The sequence below is a fragment of the Phaenicophaeus curvirostris genome, chromosome Z (assembly GCF_032191515.1).
Source record: "Phaenicophaeus curvirostris isolate KB17595 chromosome Z, BPBGC_Pcur_1.0, whole genome shotgun sequence".
Classification (NCBI taxonomy): Eukaryota; Metazoa; Chordata; class Aves; order Cuculiformes; family Cuculidae; genus Phaenicophaeus; species Phaenicophaeus curvirostris.
Genome location: NC_091431.1, coordinates 63,767,788 through 63,782,177, shown reverse-complemented (window position 1 = coordinate 63,782,177; position 14,390 = coordinate 63,767,788). Strand labels below are relative to the sequence as shown.

Here is a 14,390-nt window from a genome sequence, read left to right as displayed (position 1 = left end):
AAACATAACCAAGGCAAGGAAAACCACAGGCTTTTTTCTGCCAGCCTCAGAGGCCCTTTCAAGTTACTGCATTACATTAAGCAACAGACAGAAGTGAAAAAGTATGATGGGAAAGCTGGTTAATCAGCTTTGACAATTCCTTTTGCTTCTGTACATTTACCTGTTGGCAAAATCAGTCTTGTGAGAGAGCCTTGCTGGGACAAGTGAAAGGAGAACTATATTAGTGACATAATTAATTAAATTTCTTCTGATTTCTAATGAAAAACAGCATGGGAACTGGTATTGCACCTCTGTTTAAATGCATAATTCATGTATTCTTGGGTGGTGGGAAAAAAAAGAAAGCATTTTATTTCAACAGCCAGAGTTTGCATCTTTGCTACATGACCAATGACTGTGCAATCCCAAGAGCAGGAGGAGGAAAAGAAATGAAAGAAATGCCCATTTAGGAGAGGATGAGGGTTGGATTAAAGCCTATGATAGTTACTGTAATTAGAAACTTTTCAACTTTTGTGTGCACACAATGTTTTTCATGCTCTAATTACAGTGAATCCTTGTAGTAAGGGTAAACAGTTTTAACTTGGCTTGTAACCTCGGGTTCTGCTCTGATCAGGTTAGTTCTCGGCCAGAGATTGACCATGTTTATATGAGTGAAATCTCACAGATTGAACCCTTCAGTACTACTTTTTTTTTTTTTGTTTTTTTAAATAAACCCCAATGCTTTTAACATTTGTGTGTTTTACAAATTCTTTTACTGGCTATAAATGGTGAGGTTTTGGTAGCTGGGTGGCCAGGGAACGCAGTCAGGAACTACCCTGCACTGCTCCCTGCACACAAGGGCTCAGCCATTTGTGAGTCTGTGCTGCTTCTGTATTTAAGAACCACAGTAATCGCTGCGGTATACAGGAACACGGCCAGAGCAGCAGAGGGCACTCCCATGGCAGTGCAGGTACCACCCCGAGGGGGACTATGGATGCTACGAAATCAAAATAGCAGGTACTTCACCAAAACAACTTTATTGATCTGCTGTTACTTGCTAAAAATTACCAAAAATTTGTTATGACTTTCACAGAATAAAGATGAGTATGTGCCTGCCTCTTCATCTCATACCCTGTTAATGCAATCAGGGTTTTTATGTTAATGCTAGAATAGGTGTGCAGCTAATGCACAACATGGCTGTAGAAATGAATTGTGTGTTCACAAAACAGATTACAGCGTATTTTGTATTAAACATTGGATCTGTCAGGTTTCTCTTATGATACTGAATGAGTATTTAATTTTCAGACTATGATTTTCTTATCCCACGTAGATCAGTGCACAGTCTGGGTGGCAAGTATCAGGGGTTCCGTATGCATCTCGTATAAGGAAACAAATCAAATCTATTTTGCAGCTGCTCTTTCCATGTGTCTCTCTAATGCAGAATGAAATACTTCCATGGCAAAGTCAACATCCTTTTTAGTAATGCACATAGGAGGTTTAATTCTAAAAGTCTGAAAAGAGAGAGGGGAAAAAAAAAGAAATACTTAACATTGTATGGGAAGAATACAGTTTCTAGCAGCCATCTAGGACAGCACTCGCCTTCTGCCCCAAAAAGTCTAACCAGAAGTGTGAAAAATAATGTACGGGAGAACAGCAGAGGAGGCAGTAAGACTTCTGATATTGTACATGACTTCATCCAACTCCCCACTCCACTGGTGACAAAGCAGCTGCCTCCGAAAGAGGCTTGACTGGAGCTAATCATATTTGCAGCTCTGTTATTCCAGCTACAGCTAGTAAAACCTTAGATGGATTTGTACTAAAAGAAAAGAGAGATGTAGGGGTGTTCTCCTTTCTCACAGCTTTGCTACAGGAAGGAGTAATACCTTTTGAGAGTGGCAGCCTCTTGCATTGTGTCTGCTGATTTGCTGTTATATTACAGGCTTTTTCAGGGCTTGCAAGAGCATGAAAGAATCACTGAATGCTAACTTTCAGGTAGGGTGCTAATGCTTGAATGCATGTTGATCAGGAAGGGATATATGCATAGTTTAACTTGTCAAGAACTTTGGTTCTTGGATCCAAATGTTTGATCTGTATTATGTTTTCAAGAGTATTTTAACTTCCGTAAGAATCATAGAAAAGTCTGGGTTGGAAGGGACCTTGAAGATCATCTAGTTCCAACCCCCCTGCCATGGGCAGGGACGCTTCCCACAGAAATCTTCTGTCAGTTTTATTTTTCCTGTCAGCATATCCCAGGACTTTATGCGGGAAGCATGGAATAATGGTCCTTCTACCCACAGCACCCAACTGATAAACAGATAAACTCAGTGATAAACAGCACTCTCATGAGACAGAATCTGATTTCACTGCCCTAAGCTGCAGCCTGTTAGTCTGTGACTGGTGGAAGAATCGATGAGGGGTCAGATGCAACATCCTATTTGTTTTAGCCATCCTTCAACTGCCTCATTCAGAAGCTCTTTCCCCTGTGTTAGAGGGCCGCACTGACCTGACCAGCCCTGCAGTGAGGCAATTCTCTGCTATTATCTCCCATGCTGTAAGAAGCTGAGGACACAGTGTCCTGGGTACAGCACGGTGCATCTTCACTTGGCGTGGGCTGATGTCCATTTACGTGCAATTCTCACTTTTGTGCTGCTCTGCTAAACTTGCTAATAAAGGCTTTTGTTTGTTTTAAATTACCATCCAAGCGGGATGCTACCAGCTCTCCAGAATGAAAGAACTAGTAAACCTGAACTTGTTTTGTGCTGACAGGTCAGGTGATAACCTGAACAGTAGAAAAGACTTAGTAGACCTGGATATTGCTCATTTCCTCTTAAACAGATTATAGTACATCGCTTTTCTAGGGCAGGTTGTCCCTCTAATGGAAAACTGCAAGCTTAGAGCTAGTTCAAAGTACTTGAAAAGAAACTAATAGTTTCTGCCCAGTTTTGAAATTATTCAAAATCATGAGATAGTTCTTAAGAGTATGTTTTGTAGTTTATTTACTAAACTAAAGTTAATTCATCTTGAGGGAAATGGGATGTAGTTCACGAGGACAGAAAATAAGCTTTATATATATCCAGAGATTCAGTACCTGACCATAGAGTCCTCCTTTGCCAATCAGAACCCCCATGTCTTTACAGTCCTCCCAGATCTGATTAATTTCTTCTGCTGGAAGGGGGTGGCGACTGTCCTAAGGAATGTGAACATTAAGCTTCATTTAGATGTTTTAAAGTTCTGTGAAAATTACGTATAGTCCAGTCTCGCCAGTAAATCCCAGCCCCACCTCTGGCTGAGAACATTAGTCAGAGGTAGAACATTAGCTACGTGAGGTAGCATTTATCTCCTTTCTAAGATGAGTTTATGCAATTAAGGTACACAAAGTCACTGTTTACTCAAAGCTTGTGAAATATTTGAAATGCTGGAATGTTCTGGCTCATTCTTCGCCAGAACAATGTTTTCGCACTTCTCTAGCTTTTTTTTCTTTTAATAATAAACAAAATCCTTTATTTAATCTGAAATAAAATATGAGAAAACTTTCAAATCATAGTGTAAATTGAAAGGAATAAAGGAAACCACTAACCTTATCTGTCACCATTTCTACTCCAATCATAAGTCCCTTGCCACGGACATCTCCAACAATCTCAAATTTATCCCGCAGTTTAGCCAACTCCAGTAGCATGTACGTCCCCACATCTTTGCTGTTTTTTTGTAGACCATCTTCTTCAATAACCTGGTTAAATGATGTACAATGACAGTTTTGCAGGAAAATCTTTCAATATAGTCAGTTAACCTCCGTTTAGCTTGATGACACATTATATTTATCTCACTTCCATGCAGACTATGTTTCTGTACTACTATGGTCCTTAGATTTGTCTTATCTTACAATTTTCTAATGGTCCCTGTGTACAATTAAATATGATATTTTGATGTTGTTGTGGCATTTGTAACTTTTTACTAATAATTCCAGAAATATAATCCAGTAATACATGCTCATGTGTAGTCAAAACTGAAAAATACCTGAGCACCAGGATTATTTTCAAAATCTTACCTGAGATATTTTAGTTCTTTCTCCAGTATTATCAAAGAATATAATTTGACAAGGCATAACAATGTGTCCTAGGCTACCTTTTAGGGAACAACTTGAGAGTTTTAATTAGATTCAGTTTAGTCTATCTGCTTGTTAGATTCATCAACACCATGCCTGTTCATCACAATCAGTATTTTTGTTCCTTATTCCACTCTCCTTAATCAATGCCCTGACATGCAGCCAGCAATCAGCACTGACATGCACAAACTCCTTTATGAACTTAAAATCTGCATTAAGAAAATTCACATAACCTCCCCAAAAAATACAATTACAGAAGTTAAAGTGGATTTCTCTCTCTGCCTCCTCCCTCGTCTTTCAACTCCATTTTATTCTTCCTGACTCTGACAACCTCTTTGGACTTATTTCAGATCCAGGCTCCAAGTTACCTCTGAGGCAATAAAACTCCAACGCATGGGTTCAGAATTTCTTACTTGTTAATTGTTTTTCAAAGATGTTTTTATTTATATGATCTGCTGTCTTATAAAATAGCTTTAAAAGGCCCAAAATAGTCAGGAAAGAAACATGAGTAGAAACAGTGTCTACTGTAATGAGATAAGATTAAAAGCAAAATGGTCTGTACATGATCAAGACAAATTGGATAGTGACCTACTGCCCACTAACTGATCTTCCACTGGATAATAAGTGAAATATCTTGCAAGTTTTTCTCTCGTCTTTTTCATGAGGGATGTTTTTCAAAAGGAATTCAGACCCTAGGTATTTTTAACTATCTGGTTGTTAAGGCTTTTTAGACATAAGATAAAAGCTATGGAATAAACAATTTAGTTAAGCAGATGTGCCATGGAATAAATTCAGTTTAGCTGAGGATTTGCTTAGTCCTATGAAAAAGTTAGTTAAAGCTTTTGAGAAAGTGCTTCCCTACTTTTTATTAATAAGTAAAGAACATAAAGGAGTCAAAGAAGGATGGTTATGAAAACATAGTTAGAGGACTCCTATTCTCGCTGGAGGGATGAAATTTTTGCAATGAATGAACAGGGAACTTATTTTTTCCTACACACAGGGAACATTGGCCATGTGTGCATAATACACACATATGTTAATGCATTTTATATGGTTATTTTAAAAATTGCCCACATATAACTTTATAGTAAGAATAAATGCAAAAAGTTTTAATCTTTTGCTAGAAGGAAGGGTGTGGAATATATAGATTTACATAATGTTCTCCTTACATCAAGAACTGCACCTCCAGCTGCACAGGCCAAAGGGTTTCCTCCAAATGTATTAAAGTGAAGGTTTTGAGCCAAGGGACCTGCAATCTCTGAAAGAAAAAGAACACTCATTACTTTTACAGTTGCCTTATGTTTGGTAACACTACCCACCTTCTTTAACTTAACTGTTAAGCAAGATGCTAAACCCAGACTTTTTAAGGGATGTCACACTGCTAACATAGGCTGTCAGTTGTTCCCTTACACTAACATCTATAGATTTTCTTCACTAGCTTCAGCCAGTTATTTGAATTAATTAGGTGGCTGGTTAACATGCTGCCTTATACCCTGACAGTATATTTATTAGCAAAACAGTGAATTCTTGAGGAATTCCAGCATCTATTACCAGCTCCACCAATGACTCACAAGGTCACCCCTGCTTCAATTATATTTTACAACTAGCCACGTTTAAACTAAGCTTTGCCCTGGTACAGCACAGCACCTGGTAAAGCAAGTCAGTAATGAGAATTCAATTCATTTGTCAAAAGATAAGGACAAAGATTATTAATAAAGCTCAGCTGTTCAAACATACATCTCTCCAGTAATTATTGTATTTTGTAATTGCTCTATTTTAATTCTTATTAGAACAGAACACTCATACCTTTTGTTGTAACAACAGCTGCCATCGGAAAGCCATTACCAATTGTTTTTGCCAAAGTAACAATGTCAGGAACTACATCGTGTGTTTGAAATCCCCAGAAATGGCTGCCAGTACGTCCAAATCCTGTCTGTATCTTTCAAAACGAAAATCCAGAGAAATCCCCATCATTTTCTCACATTTTGCAATATGGTTCCTTTTTCTCATCTTCCTGTTGTTACTGATTTGCATTAAAGATTTAGATTAGACATTAGGAAGAAATTGTTCATGATGAGGGTGGTGAGGCTCTAGCACAGGTTGCCCAGGGAAGCTGTGGATGCTCCATCCCTGGAGATTTTCAAGGCCAGGTGGGATGGGTCCCTGTGGGAGGTGTCCCTGTCCATGGCAGGGGGGTTGGAACTGGATGATCTTTAAGGTCCTTTCCAACCCAAACCATTCTATGATACTAAACTGCAACTATATCTGCAGTCAATTTGTATTAGGATCCTTATTCAGGTGGCTTTGCACAAAATGCTATTTATTGTATGTGGTTTTTCTTTTGCATGACGGATAACATGTCACCACATCTTAGGCATGTTGTGATGCACAAACAGGCTGCACGTTCCATTTCAAAATGGAGAGGAAATGCAGTTGCTTATCATAGTTCAGAACTGCAACACCACGACTGCTGATTTCTACTACTGCAATGCTTGAGGTACATGCCACTGTCACTTTATAGTGCTTGCTACTATTTCAAAATAGCTTTAGCTAGGCAAATTATATTTATAAAATATATTTGCAGAGGTACAGTGATCCACTCCCTTCTAGAGTTTATTTATTCCAAAACCACCCATAAAAGCAACAGTTACTATGACAAACCTCACCTCACAGCTGGCATTTATTAGCTGCACGTTTGTTTAAATTTACTGCTCCCAAAAGGTAAGGTCTAAAGCACGCTACTGACATTACTTGTGTTTAAAATAAGAATATCACACAGCAGAATAAAGACTGTAAAATCTGGGAGGCTGCTATGCTTAGAAAGATACACTACATTAAACTTAAGCTATGAAACAGCATAACATTTCATTTAGTTTATTTCCAAGTTTCCAATTTGTGTTCATTTGGATTCTTTTAAAACAACTTTAAAAGATACCCCAAACTCTAGAGCAGTTACATCAAGAAAACTCACTTCATCTGAAATACAAACGCCCCCTCTTTCCCGTACTAGCCGATAAGCTTCTTTTAAGAAATTTCTTGGGTACTGAACAGCTCCATTAACACCCTGCCAAGACAAAAAACGACAATGTCTTCAGGAACAGAGAAGAAAACAGGAATTCAACTGTGTGATTATGCTACAATAAATAAAAATACCAGCAGTGCTCAGATAACAGCAAGACTCTTGTCTCGAGTTTCTGGCTTCAGCAGCGAAACTGCTTCAAAAAGTTCCTGCTCAGGCCACTTATTCCCATTCCACCAAGCAGTTTCCTGTTCCATTAGTTGTGCTGGTATAAAGGTTTATGAGGCCATACTGTAAAGTGGTTCACTGTAAGACAGAATTGATTAAACTGACAGAAAAAAAGAACCTTGAAAATTGACACACCAAGAAATCCAGGAACTCTTTGATGGCAAGTTAACTGGAGAATTCACATCCCTTCTTTGTTTAATTTAAGAACTGTTTCCTCAATTTCTGTTTACCTTGCCCGTTTTCATTTGAATTACAAATTCTGGACTGCAATAGTTTCTTATGACTAAAAGGATGTAAAGGATTACAAGACAGCAAAACCCAAGAACAGCTCCAATTTTCTCTGTGGTCACAATTCTGGTTTTTTCCTTCCTCTTACTGGTCCCAGATCTATTCTCCATTCTTCCTATGTAAGAACCACATCAAGAGCAGTTCTGAAACCTGAGGGAAGCACCAAGAAAATGAGTCCTATGGCCACCACTTGCTGAACTGCTCCTAAAAATGTAGTGGACAACATGGCTGTGAAGAGGTGGAAGGGGAACAATAGCATGCTCCATACTCACTGTTTAAATGCAGAAGTGTGTATGTTTAATTGGGATTCTCTGTTTAACTTAACTTCATAAAGAAAAGTTCTAGCTCCACTGAAATCAGTGACAAAAGCTGAAATTTTAAGACAATGCATCCATTCTTCAAAATACTTAAGCTGTTCAAGGCATTAAATAAAAATCAGTAGAAGTCTGTGTTTAGGATGTAGTTAAAGAAGATTAAATTTGAGTGTTTCACACTATTCACACTGTTACAACTGAGAAATGGCAAACTACCTACTTGAATTGGTTCAGCAATAAATCCAGCTATTGCCTTTGGCAACGAGGTATTCAGGGTATCTTTGAACTGTTCAATGTACCGGTCATTTGCATGACAGACACCTGTTTACAGGAGACATAATTTAAAGGGAATTAAAATGACACAAAACTAGCTTCAAAACATGGAATTACACATCTACACAACAAGTATTAACTGACGGTATGGTAACTATCATCTCACAAACATAAAATAAAAGGAGACTGACTCTTATTTTCTCTATAGTCTAAGGAACGCCAGTTCTAAAACAGCAAAGCAAAGCTGACAGACAATAAGATGTTACACATTGTACAGGGCAGTAAGCTGTAGGTTAGAGAAAGTATTTGAATACCCTACATCAGCAGAAGGAATAAGCAGATACTTTTCCAGGGGTTAATAAACACCAGCATAAGACATAAGGAAACGTTAGGTTAGTGCAGGTACAAAGATTCTGGAAAACACAGCTGCATAATGAAAATACTGAAATAAAGAAAAGAAAATTAGTATAGTTAATGCTTCCACTCACTAGGGAGGTCAAAGATAAAATGAAAACATTCTGTTATGTATGTATGTGCATTAAAATGCTACAGAGTGCCTGTTGCAAAAATAGTGGCAAAAAATTAGTGTAAATGTTAACAGATGAGCAATAGAGGAGATTTCATGTCGTACTGCGTATGGAATGTTTTGCCTCATGGAAGACTTCTTGCCTACCACAGGCTTCAGGTTGTCCTTAGTGTTCATATTATTCCAAGAGAAAAGCTGGAGAGCTGCCAATACTTAGGAAACAGCAGGAAATAGCAATCAACATTTCTGCTCTTCTGGATGTATTGAACGGAGTTCCACAGCTTCCAGAGCTATCATGACAAATGCTAGAAACAAAGGCTGGGATATGAAGAAAAAATCTGAGAATATGAGGTGTTACCTGCACAAAACTTTTTTCAGTGGGAAGCAGGTGCCTGAGGTTCTCTGCAGTATTTGCTTTGGCTGCCCTTGCAAATCGTAAACAGAGGTCTGTCTTTCTTGAGGAGGTAAATATAAACTATTTCCACAGCCCTCTAGTATTCTCTAATTTAAAAACCAAATACTTCTTGTCATTGACCAACCTTCAGCACAGCTGCATTTCCGAACAGTTTGCACCGGAGAATCTCTACAACGGCTGCCTCCCCATGGACCACGAAAAACATCCGGCAACATTGTCTGTCAAGCATAGGAGAAACAGCTACAGATATGGGGACACCTTTCTACGAGGTGCTTTGATCATGCCTAGGGACGACTAGTGAATAAAACCTAAAAAAATATGCTAAGAGTCAAAGGCCATACCTAGTTCAAGTGATGTGTCTGAAGAACACCTGTGGATTAACACCAAACATCCCCACTAAGAAATGGTAGAACAGAGATAGCTTTGGAACAAACAAGTTTAGCCCATTCTGCCAACAGTCATTCAACTGATGATTCCCTTTGTTTTGTTCTTTAAGTCAGTCATCAGTTTTGGTTATCTAAGATTAATAGCAACATTTTTAGAGTTGCTGGTGGCACTTCAGTAATCCAAAATACGACTAAAATCTGCAAAATACAAGGTGGCAGGTGGATCCGGTAGAATAATGATAAGCTGGAAACTGGCAGCTCCAACCCTTTAATCCTGACTGCTGATGAAACACCAAACGATGAGGCAAGTAGTTTATTGACCCAGTTTGGTAGTCTACTATGAAATCTTCCTACAACCAGTGCTGTGGCTGAGCTATCACCAGTAAAGGTCAGGGTAGCCAATACCAGCTTCTAGTAAATGGAGTGATTTCCATCTGCTCAACAGCAGGGAGCTAACATATTGTCATTTATTCCCACTGGATATCCTGAACAGCTACATCTCCTGTCTTGCTGAGATAAGGAACACATCTTTTTCTTTCCAGAGAAGAATCTACTTCAGACCAGCTGAAAGCAGCTTTGCACAGATTTGCCAAAACAAACTTGAGACATGGGGTTCTGAGCATTATCTTTTTGCACCTTACATAGACTTCCACATAGGCACCACGCATGACTATATCACTGTAAATCATGACCACTTGTGTTATGGCTGTACTGACTCCAAATCAGTGTAAGTAACTATATGGAAAAGGAACAGGGACTCCAGTTCTTGTGCTCACACATCAGGAACAGTTCATTGCAGTTTAGTTAGTAACTGCAAAGCACCTTGAGGACAGAAAATATACCAATTGTTGAAATACTGAAATAAACTGTTAGTTACCCAGATTATTAAAAAAAAAAAATTCTTACTGTTGCACAGCCAAAGCGAGTGGCGACAGCATGCTTATAAAGACCAACAGATGTCACTCCCAACGTGCAAGCGCTGCCTCCATGGTACCCTCCTCTGTGCAAACAAAGCAAAAACATGAACATCACCCATTTCCAAGAAGCTGTAATAATATTAGTTCTGAGAAGGCATACTTCTGAGCTACAAATTACTGGGAAAAATGTGCGTTGTTACACAAGAAGAAGACACAAGAAGAATTGCCATTTTTTGCTCTGGTTTTGGAAAAGCCATGACTGCTCATCTACACTGCTTTCCTGAAACTTCAAATGTTAAAATTGTGAGGTAATGTTTGCAAGGAGAAGAGAGTAATGACTGGAACCAACAATAATGATTGGGACCAACAGCAATTCAGACAGTGCCTCACAAAGTTCTGCTGTAGCACCTGAGCCCTACAGAGCAAACATTTCTGTTCTTTGAATCTTGGGAGCTGCTGCTCTCTTCAACAGATGCTGCCAATCATTAAACTACAGGGTGGTCTGCTGCCGGTTTTATACACAAATCGAAAGTTCATTAATGAGAATACTCAAGCTACGTGGGTACCCAATGTTCTACCGAACAGAATAACAGAAAAGTACAGCTCTTTATTACAATGCCTTTCATACTAATATTTGAGGATGCCTGGGATGCATAGCAAAGAGAAGAACTGCTTACACTGGTGCTTACACAGCACTCGCCCCTGCACCACCTCTGTTGTTACGCCAGAAGAGCTGTTTGTGTACCTGTGCAGTGAACTACGGTTCAGGGATCTGGCAGAAAAACAAGGCAGCAAACCAAACAAAACAAAAAATCCAGTGCAGTTCCCTGCTGTGGTTCACTGCACCGCTATTCCAGAGGTACCTTTGTACCCCCACACAGGGGGGTCTGTGTGGGTGGAGTGAAGGAATAAAGTAGTAATTGCTGGAGCTTGTTCTGGCCCTGAATAAAAGATCCAGCAAAGCACATCCTTAACACACAGACTAGACCCTTTTCCAAGAAGAAAAAGCAAATATTGCAGTTGCATTTTGTATGCAAACTAGTCCTAATATACTGTATCAAGTCTTCAACTCCTGTTTTACTCCTCTTTGTCAAGTAAATAATTTCATAGTGTTCTCCTCAGCAGATCTGGGGTTGAAGAGTTCTCTGTTATTTCTTGGTTTAGTCATGTAGAAACTAATGACACACCCAAATGAGTGTTGTCAAGATGTATCACCATTACCTGAGAGAGACGATGTCGAAGTTACGAGTGTATAGCCTTGCCATGAGCACAGCCAAGTCGTTGGCTTCTGACCCACTGTTGGTTAGATAAACCACCTGCGGGAGAATGCTTAGGATCAGTACAGAGCACAACCACCACCCTCACGTTCAGCCATCAGACCATGTCACTCAATAACATTATGATCTATAACCTACCACAACCACAAGGCGACTTCAGCACAGTAAACATAGTGATGCCCATGCACTACAGGTGAGAACTAACATCAAGCTGAACTACTTGGGGAAGAGTACAGAAAATCTTCTAAAGATTCAGAGTCTTCAGGTTTTCTAAAGATGGAACAGTTATTCAAAGAAAAATGAAAGTATCTGGGTCAAACTGAGTATGATTGGTGTCATTTTGGTGGGAGGTGTCCCTACCCATGGCAAGGGGTTGGAACTAGATGATCTTTAAGGTCTCCTCCAACCCAAACCATTCTCTGATTCTACAGCTGAGTAGAAAGCACATTCACAAAGGTAAAAAGGGCTGTACAGCATTCCTACATGCTAGTTACTAGGAGTTACATACACAGACACAAGAGTGTAACAGAAAAGGTAAGGAAAGCTTGCTTTTAGAGAGCAAATGAGAATTGAGGTGATATCCTGAAGACAAATTCTGAGATTTGAAAGCAGCTCTATTCCAGTATCCACTTAATTTTCAGAAGTGATTGAGATTCTCCACTGCTTAAACTCTGCAGATGCTTTACATCTTTTTGGGTTTTTAACTCTCCTCCCATTTTTAAGATTGCAACAGCTTTACAGCCTTCTGCCAACTCAATTTCATTTTATGAATTCAGGTTATTTTACCCGAAAACAAACACAATGTTTTTCTTACTGTTTCTGGGCATATGAAATGTGACATCTACAGGTTTATTTACTTAAAATGTCAGAAAACCTCACTACACAAAGTAATGTCAAATATTTTTCACTGTTAATTTAGATCAAGCAAATTAAGGCTGGCTACAGATAAGAATAGTTAACATCATCTTGATTTTTCCAGTGATATTTAGGCTGTCAGTGCCCCTCCACAGTGACAACTGGAGGGAGAGAACAAACGGAACAGGAGCTTGGAAGATTATGCTTGTCTACGTATGGGTCTAAAGGAAAGACCTTGAGGGTCATCATGCTCTCTTTACCTGGCAGTCTTGTAGTCCCCATACGAGGCTTCTCTTCACAGATACTGTGGCTATCATTTATTTAATAAATACTTTTACATTCAATGCCTCTTACAAGTAGACAGCCCCTTCACCAGCCCCTGTCAGAAGTAAAGTACCTTAAGTGGATCTGGAAGAAAAGATGCTAGCTTTTCAGCATACTCATGGATTGATGGGTGCATGTAGATGTTAGTTGTATGCCACAGGCGAGCAAGCTGTTTCTGGGTAGCCATAGTTACCTTCCTGCATGTAGCACAAGAAGAGACAAGAGATTCAATTCCACACACATGTGCACATATACAAGCAAACACACACCTGTTATTAATTCTGAAAATGCAGACATCTTGCCATTGGCCAGATTGCTGAACAAACAGAAAAAAACTAATGATTTCTTCAAAATGTATTGGAAATTGACCTTAATGCAAGACGTACACCACCATTTAATGAATTATATCCTGATTTTAGGCTCACAGTGCCACAGATCAACAAAGAACAAAAGCAACACAGGTTTCTCTTGAACCATCCCTGAAGGTGTTCAAGGCCAGGTTGGATGGGGCCTTGGGCAGCCTGATCTAGTGGGACGTGTCCCTGCCTATGGCAGGGGCTGGAGCTGGACGATCTTTAAGGTCCCTTCCAACTCAAACCATTCTATGATTCTATGACTCTCTTCCTGTGTTTTATAACATAAATCAAACAGTAAGAAACTTACGGGTGACAGTGGCCAACACCCACAGTGACAATTCCGGCAAAGAGATCAAGATATCTTCGTCCTTCATGATCAAACAACCACTGCATGTGTCCTTGATGCAGCAACAATGGCTTCTTGTAATATGTTCGTAGTGAAGGAGAAACATGTTTTTCACGAATCTTCAGCATACGTTCATATGGATAGGACTGAGTAGAATACAAGTCAGTTATCAGCTTTCTAAAGTTCCAGACAAATGGAGCTGTAGTGGCTCATATAGATTACACAGCTGTCTACAATTGTTGTTCACAGATCTAAGATTTTTAAAAATTCCAGCTCATAGAGGGTTCTACAAACCTCTGAAACTCAACCTTTGAAAAAGGACTCCTATTCTGCACTTATCTCTTCCTTAAAGTTTTACTAATCAATTATTTAACCAAAAATTATATAATTGTCACACAGGTACATCTATAGGTTACATCCTGGTAGTAAGATAATTTCTTTTGGTCCAAACAAGCAAACTTTATAATCATATTTAATGTACTGCCTATTTTTAGCAGATAAGCCTATCACTCACATCTAGTAACGCAATCTTAAATTCAGTGTAGCATGTATGACTTACATTGTATTTTTCAGGCACAAAATCACAAGGAGGCATTTTTGCTTGAGTAGAGATGGAGCTTTTCCATTTCTGCTGTCCAAAGGCAACTAAAAAATGTAAGAGAATTATCACTTAGCAAAGTGTACATCTGAAAGTTTCTCAACAATCTTGTTCATAGAACACACAAGCTACAGTCAAAGCAAGGTGTGGGCTTTTTTTATCTGAGAGGTTTTCTTAGGGGAAAATATTG

General features: G+C 39.1%; 1 protein-coding gene across 1 annotated transcript; it reads right to left on the bottom strand.

The window, feature by feature from the left end:
• Positions 1-997: 997 nt before the first annotated feature.
• On the bottom strand, positions 998-14,314 carry AGXT2 (alanine--glyoxylate aminotransferase 2). The gene is made up of 13 exons (XM_069880117.1): positions 14,162-14,314; positions 13,564-13,748; positions 12,974-13,097; positions 11,666-11,760; positions 10,434-10,527; positions 9,266-9,359; positions 8,148-8,248; positions 7,050-7,142; positions 5,885-6,017; positions 5,248-5,336; positions 3,554-3,703; positions 3,065-3,163; positions 998-1,487 (listed from the first exon to the last, which is right to left on the bottom strand). The coding sequence occupies exons 1-13, from the start codon at positions 14,195-14,197 to the stop codon at positions 1,377-1,379; spliced, it is 1,404 nt and encodes a 467-aa protein (XP_069736218.1). The 5' UTR covers positions 14,198-14,314; the 3' UTR covers positions 998-1,376.
• Between the last annotated feature and the right edge of the window lie 76 nt (positions 14,315-14,390).